We start from the raw sequence: 21,070 nt of genomic DNA, 5'->3' as shown, positions 1-21,070 counted from the left end.
ATTTCCAGCTGCAGGGCTATCAAACTTCAATTTGGACTTAATTTACTTCCAAATTCTGTACACATATATACAGAGTTGCGTCCCTTTGCCGTGCCAGGATCCGATATTCGTGTGTTCGAATCCAATATTCTTCCGACTATGATCTTTGTTTTGTCCGCACAGTACCCGTGCTCGTTTGTTTCCCGTATGGAAACGTGTACACCTTGAATCACGGGGTAGATATATCTACAAAAATTTTATAGGCAGTGTTAAACCCAACTCGCTCACTAACCTATACATCTATTCATATAACATTCAAATCCGGATGTGACGGGGCGATTGAAAGGCTTGTGTTTAAAGTGATCGATCGTTAAGACAAAGATCGGGGTTCGATTCCTCCACACGGATACAGTATTGCACGTCCATTTTAAGTGTCAGCCTCGTGTGATGGCGGAATATTGCAAAAAGCATCCGAACCACAACACACACATTCCCTCTCCGAATACAGTCAAGTCATCTTCAAAATCAGTTCCTTCCACCGAAGTTAGTTATTCAACGGAGCAATTGCTTTAAATACTACCCTGACACGTTGTTGACTACATTAACATAGCCTGTCTCTATATCCGTCTACATTTTATTCGAAGAACGGTATCAATTAGGGGCAAACTGCATTAAAACCACCTGGGGGAAATGGAGTTGACGTATTCACGACATTTTTTATTGGTATGTTTGTTGTTTAACGGCGCTCTCATCAAAAATCCAGCTATGTGACGCCGGTCTGTAAATAATCGAATCTGGACCATCTAGCAAACTGATATTATGAACGGCGATTCACTCTGTCGGATAACATGCTTTCAAGCAAGTCACCAAGACTGACTAAATGAACCTTTCAGACGCCTTTTACGACCACAATAGGTTGCTTGGGATCGGGATCCTATGGGGTATCCAGAGTTTACTTTATATACTGAAAAAGAAAGCTTGTGTTTACTTACAATTCTAATACCGATTCATAAACGTGTTAAATGGACGTCAATTTCTGATAAACAGGATGTTATCCCCGACAGCCTTGGGGAGACGCACGGTGTATACAGTAGACGGCAGCCCGAGTGATCTAGGTCCTAACCCCGTTTTCATTATTTTTCAACTACTGAGGCCTCAGAAAAGACAAGGCTGGTGCGCATCAGGTGCGTGGGGCGATTTTTTTTCGCCGCACTCAGCAATATTCCAGTTATATGACGGCGATCTGTAAATCATCGAGTCTTGACCAGACAATCCAGTGATTGTTATCATGACCATCGATTCATGCAATTGGGATACGATGAAATGCATCATGAACCAAGTCTGACCACCCGATCCCGTTAGTCGCCTCTTACGACAAGCGTATTCGCCTTTTATAGTAGGCATGGTTTGCTGAAGACCTATTTTTACCCGGATCTTCACGGGTCGCGTGAGGAGAGGTGAAATGGGGTTTAACGTTGCGTTAAAGATTATTTCACTCAAATAGTGACGTGCATGTACGTGTGGTTGTGTGGTTGCTTGTACTAGCCCGGACTTATGCTGGTTCTAAGAGCATTCTCACTGAGCTACCTTGCCGCAGTTTAACAATGATACCCTATTCAGACACAGTCATTCTACTGACTACGAGCCAGCCAGTGGTTATTCTGGTCCCCTAATGTCGAGCGCCAGGAAGGGTACGAGTACAGATATATCTTTTAAGTCTTTTGGTATGAAGCGACCAAGGATAGAACCACAAACCTTCCACTCTGCAAGCAAATGATCTATCCACAAGACCTCGGAGGCGGTTAATCAGGCGTGTATAGTACTTGTACAGGTGGTGTTTCACTTGCGGTCCTGTAGATTATACCAAGTGACATGTATAATTCAGTTATCTTTTTATTTCAATATGCTACACATCCTACTACATTTCCTTCTGTATCCTCATATTGTCGATGGGGATGTTGACGCCTGGGAACTAGATCAGTTCGAAGTGAAGACGTTGACTGCCGAGAATTCTAATACTTAAATGAAGTGGCATGTGAACTGTTTTGATGAAACCAGGAAGCGGAATGATCAGTCATTATTAAACAAGCATAAATAAGCATGACGAGTGTACCGAATGTCATATTTAGATGTGTAGTCATTCTTGGGGTTAAACTGGTAGAATAATACTTGAATTTTATTGAAGGTAGTTGAAGCGTTCCACAAACCAACCACCACCCACCCACCCATCACCACTACCACAACCCCGTGATATTGATGGAATATTGCTAATGGCCGCACAGACGCACTCACTTACTCAATGCCCCTCATTGATTCACTCACCGTTAAGTGGTCGGAAATCAGAATTGGCCCATCGTAGGTTCACAAGTCATGGAAGCAACAGCACACTGTCATGATGTACCCAGGTATTTCAGTGAAATGGTGAAAACTATTGATAGTGTCAAGAGGCACTCGCGTTTTAAAACGTCTGTTTTTCCCGTCACGAACTAAATGAGACCATGCATGCACTTTGTAAAAGAGGTTCCCAAGGGTAATAAACAATTAACCCTTTGGAGTCAACAGATGTCAGGGCTATCATCGAGCTGCTTGTTAATGGTTGTTGAATGCGGCTGTGCATACCTACTCGACATTCAGGTTATGGCCCTGCCCTATCGCTGAGCGTAGACAAAGAGTGAATATGGGGCATCCTTCATCCAAGAGATAATTATTACCAGATGATTTGGTTCGATAGTATGGGTTGACGTCGTTTGAGCATCGTTCGAAACATGACGGAGGGAACAGCAAAATATTTATCAAACTATAATGAGATATAATGACCTGAGATAATGGAGGTGATGTGAGGTGAGGTTATATCGGGTCTACCGTCAGAGAGAGAGAGAGAGAGAGAGAGAGAGAGAGAGAGAGAGAGAGAGAGAGACAGAGAGAGAGAGAGAGAGAGAGAGAGGTTTTGAAAGGCTGAATATGATACTTTTTCCGGCTACTTTTTCATTATGCTTTCAGGCCAATTTAACAAATATGAACTTATATCTTATGTTGTAATGTTAATGGCTATGTCGAAGGTCGCATGGCCAGTGTGTCACATAAACTGGCTTTAAATTTGGCTTTTAATCTGTTTGTTATAGTTGAACTTTTTTCCCCAGTAAGATAGACAGGAGCCTAGTGAATGCGTCACATGTCGGATTGTGTCATTGCACTCTGATGGTGTGCGCATGCATCGTAGCTTTATCGTTTGCCATGGCTGTACATATAAGTGTAGGATAAAACACGTCAGAGGGCTTTTACGAGATTTAAAAACCGAATCCAAGGGATCAAACCGAGGGGCGTGTCAGCCCGGAAGTTTTATCCCGAGAATGAGGGTATTAAATCTAAAAAAAACCCGGGGTAAGTGTTTTATCTGACTAATAAACCGAAAAAATGTAACTTGAAACAACATGTATCAACATTTTTATATTTCAAACATACTTCCCATGAGCCGTAGGAAACGGGCGTAAAATGTCTGTTGCTGGCGTACGAAAAAGACATTCTTAAAAGTATTGTGATTTATTAGCCTCTCTGTGACCTTGGGGTACACTCACTGGGCGTCCACAGATACGAAGGTGGCATGTTCGATCCGGGGGAATGTAAAGAAAAACATTTGTCATTTGATTTTACATTTCATGAAAAGGTGTTCAAATGCAAAATACATGTCTCGATAGAAACATACTTATGTTACAATATAAACGGAAGTTGTATTAATAAAATCCCGGGGATATTATAACATCCCTGTTTATGAAATTTAATCCGCCTGGAGAATAGGATGACATCACAGGCGGTTTATAACGGTGGTTGATATGACCGTTCCATAGACTGGTTCCCGTCCGTCCAACATACGGGGACTTCCCTTGGAAGGGAGAGAAGCGACACCAAGCGGATAATCAGGGAACCAGTCTCAAACGTTCTGTGACTTTTGTACAGATATAACTTTCTTATTTCTCGTCTGTGGGCCACAATGACTGCTTGATTGTCATAATCGCCTCATCTTCCCCATCTTCATGGGGCAAGGGAGATAACTGACTGTAAAAATCCAGTTTTATGGTCAGTAAATACACTTGCCTCGGGAAGATGCAATTTTTCAGGTTTTGGTTGTGATTTTCGCAAAAAAGGCGCCAGATACTGATACCAGGAGAACAAATAATATGTATTTAAAGTATTTTAGTATTTAATAGAACCAGGAGTTCTTATTGTGAAAATAATTCTTACTGGTTTTGGAAAACAAATTTCCAAATTCTGCATTAATCTAAATGCCCTGTGTTAACGATATCGTCAGTACCCATGGGGGGGGGGGGGGGGGGGGGGGGGTGTGCATGTGTGTGTGTGTGGGGGGGGGGGGGGTCTTGAAGGGTAAGAGAGTGAGTTAGTTAAAATGTAAAGTGACATCGACAGTATTTCAGCCATAGCATAACTAGAATAAATTTTGAATGTATAATATACAACCTGTCAACGATGGACAGAGAAACATCTAGATTATCACCGATTTGTGTTTAAAACTAGTATTATCCCATAAAAAGATATGACTATATATAAATAACTTTAAAAAAACAACCCAGGGTTATAAAGCACCAGCAACAAAAGTAAGACCACTATACTTGGGAGCCTGGGGATTTAACGTAACAAATGTTATATTTGGGATAACACTTTCTTAGTAAAGTACAGATACTAGTACTTTTTGGGGTTGAGTCTGCCACCTCTGGCAGTGTGGGTTCGAAGCCCGGACGGGACTCAACCCCCAAAAGTACGAGAATCTGTTTCATGTTTAAAATAGAAGTTTCTCATTATTTCAATTTTATTTTATTTTTCCAAACATTTCGAGTATTGTCTCGTTAGTTTGATTATATTTTCGTAATTTCGATTATTTTCTTGTTACTTGAATTTTTCTTCGCGGTGCTTTTTCGATTTTTTTATCGTTATTTCAATTATATTCTCGAATATTCAAGTTTTTTCTCATTGTTTTATAGCGCCTGGCAGGTTAGCAACAAGTACCATTTTTAACGTATTTCGGTATGTCGCGGCCGGGGATCGAACTCCCGACCTTCTAACTACCACTAAAGTACTGTCGGAAATGCTAGAAAATTGCTTTTCTGGCTTCATTTATTAAATACGAATCATAGGGCTATGAAAAATATCATATATCAAAATAACGCAAATCTGCTTAATCTATCCTACCCTTACTGTCACTGTGATCAGACTAAAGACGTATATTTACAGGTAAAATTGTGATAAACATAGTAAAGCATTTTTCTAGCATTTTACACATACAAAATTCCATTGCATTTTCAAAGAAATTGCCGAGTGACAGCCATAACAAATTTTAGCTTTCGGTATGTTGAAATGAAAAGATCAAATCAAATCTTGAGACTCTCTATTCACTAAATAAATACCAAACTCCACGTTGAACAAAAATGGCCGAGCAGTGTCAATACATATAGGTATCTCAATATGACAGCCGTTTCGGTGCTTCGGGCGATTTTATTTTTAAAGGAGAATACTAAGGCAAAAGTTTTTTCATAGACCTGTGTAAAAGCATCCAAAAAGTCACCTTCCACGATAAAAATTCGACAAAAAGTAAAATGGCAATAAATACGTAAAAAAACGCCCTTGTATTTCTACCTACTACCATTATTATTTTTTTAATATTCAGAGCTCAATTATTTTTCCAACCTAAACATGTGCTGATTTGTCTGCCAGGACAGGTACATGAGGACCTTCTCCTACTTAATACACATCCCTTCTTTTAGACTTTGACAAAACTTTCTCACCTGTGGGAAATATTTGAAAAATAAACCAGAACTCTGTGTTTGTATTTGCGTAATGCACGTGGAACATGTTCTGTGGGTGATACACTTTGGCCATTGACACATAATTCAGTACACTGTCTTGAATGGTTTATTTCATAACTTCAGCATAGGTTGATGAATACATTCTTGATTAAGTCTTGAAACATTGTAACTGATATTTTGTATTATGTCGTTCCTTCAAATTCTTTTACTGGCCCTTTAATTGTAAGGCCTATTGTTGACAGGTACAGGCTATAATAAAAACAAATGTGAAATATTACAACTTGTAACTAAGGTAGTAAATACATGTTATTACCAACATTACTTTCCGGATTTTAAACGAAACATCTGTGATACACACTTCAACCTTTTCAACATGCAATTTACCCTTTTACACCATTTACATTTGTTATAGCATTGCTAGTTATGATTTACATGTTGTTCCTTATATATTTTGTTAATACTTACAAATTTTATGGGCCCTTTACACCCTACACAAGTTCATGTCATATTCTGCTTACATCCACGTGCTTGTCCATGCACTGACCTAAACCCGGATGATTAACCAGGACAAACCAAAGAAAGTAGAGAAATTAAATGAAGCTCTCATAAAAGAACTAAAGTGACTTATCCTCACAAGTGGTAGCCTACATGTTCTCTTCTGTTGTTTACGACGCCAAGCTCCGTGTCAGTGGATCTTTACAATGTATGGTACAAGGATATCTACAATTCGTGGGGTCGTAACACGATTATTTTATCAATTGCCCGCACGTCTTGAAAACTTGCTGAAGGGGACTAACGCAGGATATATATGTTTATATGTATTTTTATTTTATTTTTCTCTTTTTAAGGGATTATAAAATATTGAGTTAACACCGTTATAGGTAACATGATGTAACATAACATTAATATTATATTCTAAGCTTTTAGGGATTATACAATTAATTAAAAATATTTAATAGTTCGTTTGACATCATTCTGTCCAGTGTCGCCGAAGACGAGGTCGCCTATTAAATGATGGCGTTTTCGCCCGACAATTAGTAGCCGTTTTCGTCAAATTAGGTGCCGTTTTAGCCTGTACCCTAACATGATCCCACTTCTTCAAATCATACTGTGCGGGGTCGGAAGGTCCGGGGTTCGATCCCCGGCCACATCATACCAAAAGACGTTAAATGATGGTACTTGTTGTTACCCTGCCTGGCGCTCGACATTAAAGGGGCTACAACAAGGAGTGGTCGGCTCGAAATCAGTGTACTGAGTTTGAGTTGGGTATTCATGTTAAACTGCGGCATGTTATCTCATTGGGCTAGCAGTATAAATCGGCATCAGTCCGGACTAGTATAAGCAGCTACACACACACGTGCATGCAACATCGCAATATGAGTGCAATAATCTCGGACGCGACGTAACCCCATTTCACCTCACCTCACCTCATGGTTGTTAATGTGTCTTCTCAGCTGCGTTGAAATAGGTGCAATGTCCGTCTAAAACATACTTTGGTAACTTAAATCATTCGACGTCTATATATGGAATTTCTTCTTCTTGGTCCTGTGACAATTTGGGGTTATTTGCAAACTTCAACTATATATGACGATATTTCCCAGTAAAAGCATAATTAATCAGTATATAGATCTAAGCTCATGTAAAGGAAAATGATTTCCCTTTTCCCGAAATTTTATTGTAGCCTTTGAACGACTTATATCTAACTTGATATTGGAAGTCTATGTTAGATCCTTGTCCCTCGTAATTTAACGAGTCAGGTGATGTGTGCCAGCTGTTAACCATCTGTTTACATGTCATCTTTCTCAGCCACCGTTATCCAGCAATACGCATGCGCGGAAGTGACGTTCCGTGTTGTTTACTTCCGCGTACCTGCAAGTCAGAAACTGTTAACTTTCAAGTTTTGTATGTCACAAGAAGGATAAGTTTACAAACTGCAGTCGTGTACCAAATGCATGGACACTGAGAGGTAATTTTCCAATTTAAGGAAATCATTTAACCAGAACATATGTCGACCGCAGCTGGTCCCGTCAATCGAGTTACCGTTAGGCTGACAGCAACACTTTCACGGATTGCTAAACAGGTTTTAAACCCACTTTCGCTTCGGTTTTTCTGTGATCATCAAATATTTCATGTCAGATCGGTTGAGTAGAAGATAACCAATATCACAGCTATTTGTTGTTGTGACAATAGAGAAATACTAGCAAAGATCCGCAGGCCTAGATCTTATAAATATGAGCTCTAGTACTGTTTCTGTTGATAGCCTTTAGACTTTGTACAGTTCAGTACAACCGTGAAGAGGACTTTAGGGCTGGGACGGGTAACTCATGTACCTGGGTTGGGTGGGTCCTGAGTAGGACTCGGGTACCCACAGGACTACCCGTACCCGTGGTTAGTCATGTGATATATGGTTAAACGACAATAACAATACAATTCCATGGTTACACAAGTACAAGTCGCTAATGTTCGCATTTCTTTCTGACTATGGGCACATTCCTTCTGACTTGCAGTCAACTTCAGTGTAAACACAATCATTTTATTCTATATCTGAACACTTTTTGGCAGGGCTCCGGTAAAACAATTCCAAACATTTTGTGCCCAAGTTATGACCTACAGCAGGTACCCGGGTAGGGTCAGGTAATGGGGGGGCTGGAACCCGGGTAGTAAATTTGGACTCGTCCAAGTCCAAGAGGACATCAATCAGTATATTAAAGTCACAAGTCATACAGTGTAGTTTGTAGTGAGCAACTGCCCCGTTCCCCAAAGCAATCTTAGCGCTAAGGTGATCGTAAGTCCCATACTTCAACATAAGCTTACGCTTCATCGTAGCGCTAAGATCGCATTGAGGGGCGCTAAGATCGCTTTGAGGGGCGGGGCCTGATTAGATATCACTAGGGGGCAGTACCCCAAGATAAAATTTAAGGTATGTGTATGATATTAAACATGCTTGTGGTTATAGAATGAAATGACATTGAATAATGAACAGATGAGGTGACGGTAACTTGTAGATGCTTGTCGTAAGAGTCTGTAATGTGGATTGAAGGGTTATGAATTAGAAATACAATATGTGAACTGGCAGATTGCCATGACAACCTGACTACATGGATGATTGCTCATGCTTTCAACCACTGATTTCCCTTATTCAGACCTGACTGATACCATGGTTACAGGACATCTTGGAATATTGTTGCACTGGCAGATACACACATACACACACCCCTACCCCCTTTTTTCCCCCCAGACACCTTACATGTTAACTGTCACTTCATGATTTGGGTATTATTATATTTGGTATATATGGGTACTCACCCCCACCTCCTTCAAAATCCGGGATCTGCCTCTGTAATGAAAGCTAGCACAAGATCAATTTTTGGATATTGGGGTGTGGGGTACTTTAGTGGTTAAAATGTTTCGTGCATACACCATGTACGCACCACAAACTTTGGTGTGTACACACCAAAGTTTGTGGTGCTACGTTTGGGTGCAGTTTGTGAAAACCTTGGTTTTCCCCAAAGTATTGGTGCTGAAATAATGCTAAAAGAGCATAAAAAGTGGTATGACATGATGCTCATTCACCTGTGTTTAAATACCCACCTGCCCAGCAGTTTTGAAACATTGCACGCCTGATGTATTCCCAAAATTACTTAAGCATTCTTTTTGTTTGTTTGTATATTGTTTACTGTTTAACGCCCCACACGGACACAACCCATCTTGGCCCCACATGGGTGATACATTTATGTCCACTCAGGGACGGGGCCACAAAGGGCTACCCATTTAGGACTCATTTCCCAGCCCACATTATTGTTTGTTGGTTTGTTTGTTGTTTAACACTGCACTCAGCAATATTCCAGCTATATGACGGCGGTCTGTAAATAATCAAGTCTGAACCAGACAGTCCAGTGATTGACATCATGAGCATCAATCCACACAATAGGGATACGATTATATGCATCAACTAAGTCAGCGAGCCTGACCACCCCTTCCCATTAGTTGCCTCTTACGACAAGCATGGGTTGCTAAAGACCAATTCTAACCCGGAATCTTCACGGGACCAGTATCAAGTGAATAAGCTAGAACCAAACACTTTCACATTCTTAAAAAATATACATTCTTTTTTGTATGAGTGTGCATGTTTAATAAAAGCTTTCACCATGTTCACAGAGTTCGAGTCTAAACAAGAATGGGAAACGGCGAGTCCAGCCAACCAAACAGCGACGGTGAAGAAAACACCTACAATTATTACAAGTCTGTCTTGCAAGAAGGGGCCTCACCTGTCAAAGGCAACAAACAGAGACTGAGTGCATCACAGAGGGATGAAAGGCCAGCAGAATATACACCTGAAACAGGATCAAGCCCGGAAGGGTCTACTTCGGGGAGGGATACAAGCCAAGAAGAGTCCACTTCCAGGCAGGAAGGTTCTCACTTGCCTGAAACTCCAGAACCAAGTGATGAAAGTTTTGTTGATGCCAACGAAGATTTGAGTGGTGATGAAAGGAACAGCGAAGGCGATGTAGCCTCACACAGCTGCTCAAGATCAGACGAGTCAAGTGTGTCTCACTTGGGATCTTCCCCCGGGTCCATGGATAGGTCATCAGGATCCTATTCACGCTCAGGTTGGTCCAGTTACAGGTCGGATCAAACAATCAACCGTTCTAGTGGGTCCAGCTCGAGCCTCCCAAACAGGATCCGCATCATCGACACATCTGAGAGTGAAGGTACGAATACCCTGGAGTTTGTTGACAAAATCTTTCAAATTCTGTAAACTGCCTCTGCGGCATCTCCATGGAGAGCAGAAGGTCACTGGTTTGATCCCTTGTCGGTGTTACCCTGCCGTGAGCTTGTCATTAATTAAGAGGATAAAATAAGGACTGGTCGGCTCGGAGTCAGTATACTGTGTCTGAGTGGGGTATTCATGTTACACTGTGGCATGGTATGTCAGTGGACTAGCACTATCAACAATAAGACTGGCATTAGTCCAGACTAGTACAAGCAGCCACACACACATGTGCAATGCATATCGCTATATTAGTGCAATAATCTTGAGTGGGATGTTAAACCCCATTTCACCTTATCTCGCCTCTTCCTGTTCACATTACGTATCAAAGTAGAAACATAAATTTCAAGTTCATGTATGTAGGTTATTCAAGCTATAAAATAAGCTTGCATATTTTTGCACAGTGACTTCACAATTGCATCACGCCTGTACCAAGAAATGGGTAATGATTGATCATGCGTAATTGTACTTTGGGGTAAAACATGTAAAATAAGGGCAATGTTTGGTCACCAGATTTAGCCAATCACGGGAAATGGAATGTAATTTTTGTTCTATTCTTGGAGAATTCATTTTACATTAACCTATACGTGTAGAGACGCAGCAGAGATACATTTCTTTTACTTTCATTGTTAATTATGCTGATATATGGCTTGTTGTAGGAGAGGATGATGACACAAAAACCACCAAAATGCACACCTCACAAGCAGCAACCCCAGCGTCAGGTAACCATGGTCACAAAAAACATCTCCCAAGACCCGTCCCCATTCATCTGGTCACCAATGGATCTGAAGCCATGGGCAGGTCTGATGTCACATCTGTCGCGAACAAACAGGTGAAACGGAAAGCCGACGATATGGATCCTGAGTCAGATCCAGAAGAGAACCCGACCATGACTGTTCCGGTTAGGAAGTCTGGTGGAGTGAACAGACCGTTTGCCAGACGGAAGCTTCGTGATATGGTGCTTGGTCCTCAGAGACCAGCAAAGGTGGATCAAAACCAGCGTCGAGTTGTTCAGAAAACTTTAGAAGAGTCGACGTTGAAAAAGCAGCCCAAAGGAGATGATGAGGAGATGGTTGTGGCATCAGCTAGTGCTGCTGATCAAAACTCAGATCAGGATCAAAGTAACAAATTTGAACACTCAAACACATCACCATTCACAGACTTCCATCTTCAACCATCATCTTCTAACACTGGTGCTGACCTTAGCGCAAGTGCTGAAACACCCAAAGAGAGAACTGTAGTTCCGGGAGACGACCCCAAACCATCTCCACTTACCAAACCTGGAATCAAAAGGGCCAACATTGATCCTGACCTTTCTGCAGGAAGTTTTGGGAGGGAATCTTCAGGTGCTATCCGGTCTCTGTCACAGAAGTTTGACATGTTTGAAGAGAATCCTGGCAATGGTTTGGGTAGTGGTCCAACAGAACAGAGAACTACCCAAGTTCTGCCCCGAAGGGGGAATTCGGGTCAGTCTACAGGACCTTCAGAAGCTTCTGCTGGAGGTTCTGCTGGAGGTTCCAGGGATGTCAGGACCAGTGTATCTGGGGAAACTAGTGGAACAAATTCTTTGCAGGACAGGATGACAGTCCATAACAATCACTGGACGTCGCAACTCCCTCGGGTTAATACTACTGCAGAACAACGATTTCAAGCCAGTTCAAGAAGCAGTCCGGAACCTTCCACTTCTGACTGGCATACAACCACGCTCAGAAACATGGGAGAAAAGTTCTCCTTTCTCCTTGCCGATACGACCAATGTGCATATTTGTTATGATGACATCACAACGTTACGAACCGATGCCTTGATTAATCCCACAGATGGACAGCTAACTCATGTGAACGAAACTGCTCGTGCTGTTGCCACGGCAGCAGGACCTATGATGACCCAGCAGTGCCAGTTTTTCTTATGCCAGCATGGAGGGCCCCTAGAAACAACGGAAGTGGTAGAAACATATGCATCGGGGTCGTTAAGTGGTCGGGTGGGTCACATTGTTCAATTGGCCACACCCATGTACGAGGCAGCCAATGAGAAGGAATCAACAAACAAGCTGCTGAAGTCGTATCTGAACTGTCTGAACCATGTCAATGACAAGCTTGGTCTTCAGTCCGCCATGTTTCCATGTATTGGTGCAGGTAGGGAGAACGCAATGGGCCGCCTATGTTAGACGTTACTGTCAGGGTAACCCATGCTTGCCGTAAAAGGCGACTAACGGGATCGGGTGGTCAGGCTCACTGACTCCCAATTGCGTGGATCGATGCTCATGATATTAATCACTGGATTGTCTGGTCCAGACTCGATTATTTACAGACCGCCGTCATATAGCTGGAATATTGCTGAGTGCGGCGTTAAGCAGAAAACCAACCAACCAATCTTGTTTATGCAGCTATTCATTTTCATAAACTCTGTGTAGGCATTCATGCAGGTAGGGAGAACACATAGGGAGAACTCATAGGGAGAACACATAGGGAGAACACAGGGAGAACACATAGGGAGAACACATAGGGAGAACACATAGGGAGAACACAAAGGGAGAACACATAGGGAGAACACATAGGGAGAACACATAGGGAGAACTCATAGGGAGAACACATAGGGAGAACTCATAGGGAGAACACATAGGGAGAACACATAGGGAGAACACATAGGGAGAACTCATAGGGAGAACGCATAGGGAGAACACATAGGGAGAACTCATAGGGAACACATAGGGAGAACTCATAGGGAGAACTCATAGGGAGAACACAGGGAGAACACATAGGGAGAACACATAGGGAGAACACAGGGAGAACACATAGGGAGAACTCATAGGGAGAACTCATAGGGAGAACACATAGGGAGAACACATAGGAGAACACATAGGGAGAACACATAGGGAGAACACATAGGGAGAACTCATAGGGAGAACTCATAGGGAGAACACATAGGGAGAACACATAGGGAGAACTCATAGGGAGAACACATAGGGAGAACTCATAGGGAGAACTCATAGGGAGAACACATAGGGAGAACACATAGGGAGAACACATTGGGAGAACACATAGGGAGAACACATAGGGAGAACACAGGGAGAACACATAGGGAGAACTCATAGGGAGAACACATAGGGAGAACACAGGGAGAACACATAGGGAGAACTCATAGGGAGAACACATAGGGAGAACACAGGGAGAACACATAGGGAGAACTCATAGGGAGAACACATAGGGAGAACACATAGGGAGAACTCATAGGGAGAACTCATAGGGAGAACACACAGGGAGAACACATAGGGAGAACTCATAGGGAGAACACATAGGGAGAACACATAGGGAGAACTCATAGGGAGAACACATAGGGAGAACTCATAGGGAGAACACAGGGAGAACACATAGGGAGAACACATAGGGAGAACTCATAGGGATAACACAGGGAGAACTCATAGGGAGAACTCATAGGGAGAACACATAGGGAGAACACATAGGGGGAACACATAGGGAGAACACATAGGGAGAACACATAGGGAGAACACATAGGGAGAACTCATAGGGAGAACACATAGGGGGAACACATAGGGAGAACACATAGGGAGAACACATAGGGAGAACTCATAGGGAGAACACATAGGGAGAACTCATAGGGAGAACACATAGGGAGAACTCATAGGGAGAACTCATAGGTGACTTGTGGCATGTGTAGTCCATATACCAGGATAAAGTATCATCAACTTTGTGTTGCCATGAGATCTGCAGGATTTAAGAAAATTCAAAATCATGTTTGAAAATCAGCTGTTTTAATATGAATTTCATTTCAACAATTGCATGTTTTGTGTCACCAACATTAATTTTTGAAGTTTTTATAACAGTACAAACATGTACAAAAATTGTCAGAAGGATTCAGGCCGTCACCAAAAAATATTACAGTCTCTGGAGAGGGTAATAACAATTTATACACATATTTGGGGATGATCACGACATACTGACAATGATTGTTTTTGTCTCTTCAGGCTCTTACCCACAAGACACCTGCATCAACGTGTTCTTCGAGGCGCTGCTCGTGCACCTGGCAGAACGCAAGGCCTCCAGCCTCAAGATGGTCAAGTTTGTTTTTAACAATGTACATTTAGCAAATTTAGCCATTGATATGATTCAATCCCACCTGGAGAGAATAATTCTTGAGGGAATTGACACTTTGACGGCTGAGGCCATGAACGGTTACTATGGCAACAGTAGATGGGAGTGTTGTCAGAACGACATCAATGACCGTCTGGGGCGCCAAATGGAAGTTGACTCCCCAAAGAAAATGTTTCGTGGACCTCCGGTGAAGAGACCACGCCTTTGAGAGTAGAAAATTGGTCGCATTTGTGTTCATGTGTTATATTTTACTGAAAATATGTTTTGTAAGTTATGAACTCATAAGGCCTTATAGTTTTTGTTACCTGGATACAAAATCTTTGACACCAGTTCAATGTAGGATGAAAAGTAACTACCGAATTCGATGTAATAAGCGCCCCGCTCTAATAAGCGCCCACAGCGATATTTGCTAATATATTGGCTAGTGAACAATTCCAATTCCTTCCGATTGATCAATATACACAAGACTTATTTATTCGTGTATAGTACACACTCGTGTGTTATATGCACCCTTATTTATGGGCAATTACATTCTTGAAAAATATATCTGTCGTGTATAATACACACTGACTTTACTTTTGTATCATTTCAGGCTGTCAGCATAAACCACAAAATTCACGAAATTATATTCTAATAAGAGACCCCTATTTCTAATTTTGAGAGCGCCCTGGTCGCTTATTATGTCGAATACAGTATATTAAAAAATGAACCTGGTGTGACATGGATATACATGGTATTATTTCAACAATACTTTTATGGCAATTACTATATTTTATGTTGGATCACATATTGTATCTGTCAGAATGTTTTCGGAGGTTAAAACACCCTATAAGTGAATATTTTATTGTGTATTTATGGATGTCCAAATTGAGAAATTCTGAGAATGGATATAGAATATCCTAAGAATTAGTTTGTTTTACTGTATACCTCTTGGGGTTTACATTTAGCCTCTTAAAGCCTGGAACAGTTTGATCCTCTATAATTTCTGTTACTACTTTGAATTCAGTGTCACATTACAATGTGAAAATGCTTCTGAAAAAAATACTTCAGAACAATTCCCAATTTTGTGCAAAATAACAATGTTTTCCCAGTTTCCCTCACAAAGGGCACTTAGTTTAGAATCCTGCATAAATGCCTGCTGTAGTCATTAATGAATCAGGATCAATTTCCTTTGATTCTCAATTGGTGGTTGTCTCCCTTTGATTAGGTTGAACATTACACAGTTTTGATTATTTTATTGTAGTGCTACTACCAGAATATAAAAATATGTAACAATCTAGAAAATAACACTTTCATCACAAGTTCTCTTTTCCACTGAGGTTGACTGAACAATATCAATTCATTAAGCATTTGCTAACTTGTTCTTGGAAAGAGGAACCCACAGTCAATAATGAACATTGCAAAGATGTTCTCTTTTGTTCCTTTGGGAATGCTCATTTTAAGTTTGTGTGTTTTACTTGGTGAAGTCAGATAGGTTTTATTAAAAATGTATATATCATATATGTAGAACCTGAATCTATGGGACCGCCTCCATGGTGTAGTAGATAGAACATCTTCCTAGAGAGTGGAAGGTCGATAGTTCACTCTCCTGTCCGTGTCATGACAAAAGACAGAAAAAATGGTACTTGTTGTTGCCTGGCATTTGGCATTAAGGGGATAAAACAAGGACTGGTCGGCTCGGAGTCAGTATACTGTGTCTGAGTGGGGTATTCATATTAAATTGCAGCATGGTATCTCCGTGGGCTAGCCCTATGAAACCGGCATTAGTCCGGACTAGTACAAGCAGCCACATGTGCTTTGTGATGTGAGCACAATAATCTTGACTGCGACGCTGAACCCCAGTTCGGAGCACCTCTACTCAGATCAGTGTATGGGGGCGTCTCTAAGCTGAGGTGAATTGTTCTGAGAGCACTACCAATATTCAGATAGGTAGAATGTACAACTAGAATGTCAGCTTTCTAATTTTTTGCATATTATGAAATATTTGTGTAACAACAATGGATTGTGAAGGGGTCTCAGCTGGAGTTCTTTTTACCCTCTTTCTTTATAATGTTTGATACTTAAGTAATTCACTTGCAGCGCAGAGTGCGTATGTCCTATTATAAAATATATCAAGTGGATCTTTAATCTTTTTGGACTACTTAATTTCAAAACATATCAACTTCAGTGACATAATAAATTTGAACTGTGATGAAGGAAAACTCTCTTACAATGGTATCTGTGTCAAACACTTAAGGGTTTACATGCCCGAGCATGTCACTTGACATCAGTTTCAGTAGATCTTGTTAATGTATGGACTTATATTTGCATATCTTACTTGACCGAACCAAATGTTACTAGACTTGGGCTTTGGACTAGTGGTTAAAGTCACAGACTGCAATGTGCACAGAACTCACACAGTTTCAATCAGACCATTTAGTGGAATATAGTGATGGCATCGAGCTCGAATGTGAGTGAGTGAGTGAGTTGGGTATAATGCCGCTTTTAACAGTATTCCAGTTACATCGTGGCGTGAGCTCGAATGTGAGTGAGTGAGTTGGGTATAACGCCGCTTTTAACAGTATTCCAGTTTTATATCGCAGCGTGAGCTCGAATGTGTCATAGATTTGAGAGTCCTTACCAATTATCTGAATGACATACAACTTCTAAATCTAGCCTGACATTATCAACCTCTTAATAGCCAAACCATGCATCTGAGTCTTTATATATGTACATTTGTATATATATATTTAACATGTACCTTAAGTCTTTATTACTTAGGCTTAAAAAAATTGGTTCTCAAGCAATGACTTTTGAAAATATTGTGTGGGTGGGTGGTTGGTTTATTAAATTGTTGCTCCTGAGAACCAAGACTATTATTATTTTTTTTAGTTAGGAAATTAGATAAGCTGTATCCTTGGTAATATTTACAACATGCATTTATATTAATAGTATGTTTCCAGTTTGCCGTGATAGAGATTTCATGCATCAGTGATGCATGTGCATACACTGCATACGCATGATGGTCAATATAGATTGTTAGTTTCTTAGAGACTGTGAGTTATAGTTACACATATTACATGAAAATGGGTTTTATCCAAGTAGCATTTAAGTTTGAATTTGTTGTGTTTAATCGATTGTTTGAAGGTACCGGTCCACCATCTCCTTATTGTTACATGTATATCTATTTAAATAATAGTTATTTTCTTAAAGGGGAAGTGTACACGCAAAAATCACTTTCTTTCTTTTTCTAAACAAAACGCAATTTTAGAATTAGTTAGTATCTGTGTTTGAAAATATACACTCATTTTTTTTCACAGTGAAAGTAGGAAGCTCACAATAATGTTAAAATGATATGCCGTTATGAGGCCTTCGTTTTACGAGCGAAATAGGGCTGAGTTATCCCCCTTAGATTATGACGTAATTGGTGCCAATTCAACTGGGTCCCTGTCTATTCTCAACGCAAAAGATATCAAGGACCAGTTTGCGGTAAAACGACATGGTCTACGACACACTCCGGCGCAGTGGTGACTCGGCATAACACAATTCTGGCTGGCATCTGAGACGCTAGAATCACAAAACTGTACCTACACCACGTGAAGCGGCTCTAACAAAGCATGATGACGTCATAATGTTTATCAATTGGCACCAATGACGTCATATTGCAAGGGGCATAAGCCATGGTGTTTTTGTTATGGAAATAGAACACTTGGTAAATGTGAAAAATATAAATCGTTTTAATGCAAAAAATATGTTAATTAAATATGATGTTTTTATATTTTTGTCCATGACACTTCTATGTTAACACTTTTAATGTGGAAAAAGTACAAGAAAAATTGGTTCATTTCCGTGTGAACTTGCCCTTTAAGTGCTTGTTACCCTGGGCCCCGTTCCACAGGCAATCGTAGTGCAAAGACAGTGTCAACTGTCATATTTTAACACAGGCCTAGGGTCAGTGGAGTAGCCTAGTGGTTGAAGCCCCGGTTCGATTCCCAACATCGGTACAATGTGTGAAGCCCATTTCTGGTGTCACCCACCTTGATATTGCTGGAATATTGCGAAAAGTGGCGTCACAACATTCTCACTCACTATCCTGCAAACACAGGCTTATGACAGTCGTACCACTGCAATCTCTATTGTTTCGTGTGACTCATGGAATATAGCTATGTGATTGGTCAATCACATCCTGGTCACAACACGAGTGATCATGCTACCAATCTGATTGTTTAGAGTATACATAGGAATATTACCCATAGGGGCACAGATGTCTCAGAGATGCCAAACCTTAATCGAGGCACTCAGTCAGAAATATCTAGGAAAATTTGGGTATAAAATAACTAATTTACAACATAGTTAGTAATCTTTATCAGCATAATTAATTTTGATGAAAATAAATCTTCTTTTGTATTGCATCTCATCACCCAAATCCTCACTAGAGGAAACCTTCAATAACTAAGGTCATTAACTGGTCCAGAGTACTGGTGATGTTTATTTGATAGTGAGTGAGTGAGTGAGTGAGTGAGTTGGGGGGGGCTTTGTATAGAGACTGGATACTTTTTGGGGCTTCATCTTCAAACCCAAATATCTTTAAACTAAAACTATGAGTGTAAATATTGTTACTATAAAGACATTCTTGCAACGATGTATTGTGTTGGCAGAATTTGGTTCGAAATGTTGCATGGGTGGCCCAGTTGTCTAAGGCGCCATGATTCGCTGTGCAGAGTTGCGTCCCTTTGGCAAGCCAGACACCTATGATTGTGGGTTTGAATCCCGGTTCGCCCCAGTTATGTTTCTAGGTTTATCAGCACCATACCCATGCTCTTGGATTTCACTGAAGTGGTAAACTCACTCACTCCAAATGTTGTAGTGATTCTGCTAAATGTTTGGTATCTTTGATATCGTTTATAAATATTTTTTTCAGTAATTCTCACTGAACATTAGCTAATTAGCTAGTTCATGTTAATTATGCCATTGTTTTCATTGCTTGTATTGTTTCATATCAACATATTGTTGCAAATAATTAAAGATGTCACCCTATACTTCATGATGTCAAACCAGGTAACTGACCCAACATTTCTCTTAGCCCATGTCAAAATAGCTGCAATGGAAATTCTAAAATAAACATTTCTAAAACTCCTTAATTTCAAATGGCACTAGTTCAGTATGCGCTTTATATATAGACATGCAATGTTTGGCAAGGAAATATTTAAGAGTTTATTTGTGATACTACTTAAGTAAACCAATCCTCTATTAAAACTTAAATCCAACTTGTTGTCATGGAAACATAAACAATAAAAATTTCTAAAAGTGCTATATATCAAAAGGCACCAGTTCAGTATGTGCCAGGTAGACATGCAAAGTTTTGTAAGAAAGTATTTAACGATTTTTAAGTTACACTCTGGAAACGAACACCACCCCTGTAGAACCTAAGTCCAACTTATTGCCATGGAAACGTGAAAAATACAAATTTCTAAAATTCCTAAATAGCAAGAGGCACCAGTCCAGTATGTGTCTGGTAAACATGCACAGTTTTTGTTGGAAAGTATTGAATGGGTTTTGAGTTATGCTCCGGAAACAAACTCTACCCTATAGAACCTAAGTCCAACTTGTTGCAATGGAAACGTAAAAAAATAAAACTTTATAAAATTCCTAAATAGCAAAAGGCACCAGTTCAGCATGAGTCTGATAGACATGCAAAGTTTCGTAGAGAAATATTAAACGGTTTCTGAGTTATGCTCCGGAAACAATTTCGGCACGCACGCACGGACGGAACCCATTTCTATATCCCCCGCCAACTTCGTTGGGCCGGGGGATAATGATGGAACAGTGTGGACAAAACGTGGATGGTAGTATCACCATTGTCTCCATTTTTTTTCAAAGTTGGCTATTACTAATTTATTTATGTCAGTATTTCTGTTATTATGATCCGAAGTAGTAAAAAAGCTATGTAACTATGGTTACAGCTTCATTATTTGAGTGTATCATGTGACATGGATGTACAGCTCTGTGAAAAAAGATGGTTATCATCACACTGTATCAGCTTCATTTTCTTGTCTGGAAGATTAAATTATGTATCATGTAGGATGTCATGTCATGCTTGTTATAGATTTACTTAAGAAATATGGTTTGAATACAGGCAAATGAGGAGCCTATCGAATAGTGCAAGTGCAGCCTTCATACCCTGTGGCTATTGGCTCGACCAAAAATATTGATGAACTTGATTTGTAGACAGTTTTGCAGACAATCCTTGACTAAGGTACATAGGTGGCCCACCTGTTTTGGGTGCCACAAAGGAGAACGAGGATTGGAACCTTTTTAATACCTGGTTGTGTTTGGAATCTTTGGGATCACCGATAACCAGATGATCAAAGGCACCACGCCATACCATAGCAGATTTATGTCCCCTAGCAGTGGCA

General features: G+C 40.6%; 2 protein-coding genes across 5 annotated transcripts in view; one reads left to right on the top strand and one right to left on the bottom strand.

The window, feature by feature from the left end:
• The window catches only part of LOC124152497 (alkaline phosphatase-like), a 28,189-nt gene extending 20,947 nt beyond the window's left edge, over window positions 1-7,242 (bottom strand). For 2 of the 4 annotated variants that reach the window (XM_046525445.2, XM_046525444.2), the window contains exon 1: window positions 2,302-2,474. Coding sequence is in view for 1 of the 4 variants with exons in the window: in XM_048394371.1 (XP_048250328.1) it covers window positions 7,223-7,227 (5 nt within the window). In the remaining 3 variants the exon portion in view is untranslated. Of the gene's footprint in view, window positions 1-971; window positions 1,116-2,301; window positions 2,475-7,222 lie in introns of those variants that run through there. The other 2 variants (XM_048394371.1, XM_046525443.2) reach the window with 2 other exon arrangements.
• A 387-nt stretch (window positions 7,243-7,629) lies between these two features.
• Window positions 7,630-15,160, top strand: LOC124152498. Its single transcript, XM_046525451.2, has 4 exons — window positions 7,630-7,761; window positions 9,954-10,507; window positions 11,226-12,698; window positions 14,549-15,160. Exons 2-4 carry the CDS (start codon window positions 9,973-9,975, stop codon window positions 14,881-14,883), a joined length of 2,343 nt encoding a protein of 780 aa, XP_046381407.2. The 5' UTR covers window positions 7,630-7,761; window positions 9,954-9,972; the 3' UTR covers window positions 14,884-15,160.
• The last annotated feature ends 5,910 nt before the right edge of the window (window positions 15,161-21,070 follow it).

Source organism: Haliotis rufescens, unplaced genomic scaffold, assembly GCF_023055435.1.
Source record: "Haliotis rufescens isolate VD_foot unplaced genomic scaffold, xgHalRufe1.0.p SCAF_13, whole genome shotgun sequence".
NCBI classification, from domain to species: Eukaryota; Metazoa; Mollusca; class Gastropoda; order Lepetellida; family Haliotidae; genus Haliotis; species Haliotis rufescens.
This window is presented reverse-complemented; position numbering and strand designations above follow the sequence as displayed.

Bases quoted from the DNA above. Each gene is read 5' to 3' on its own strand.
- LOC124152498 (XM_046525451.2), top strand. From the start codon at position 9,973: ATGGGAAACGGCGAGTCCAGCCAACCAAACAGCGACGGTGAAGAAAAC. The intron at 10,508-11,225 runs GTACGAATACCC...GGCTTGTTGTAG, and splicing joins CGACACATCTGAGAGTGAAG to GAGAGGATGATGACACAAAA. The intron at 12,699-14,548 runs GTAGGGAGAACG...TTGTCTCTTCAG, and splicing joins GTTTCCATGTATTGGTGCAG to GCTCTTACCCACAAGACACC.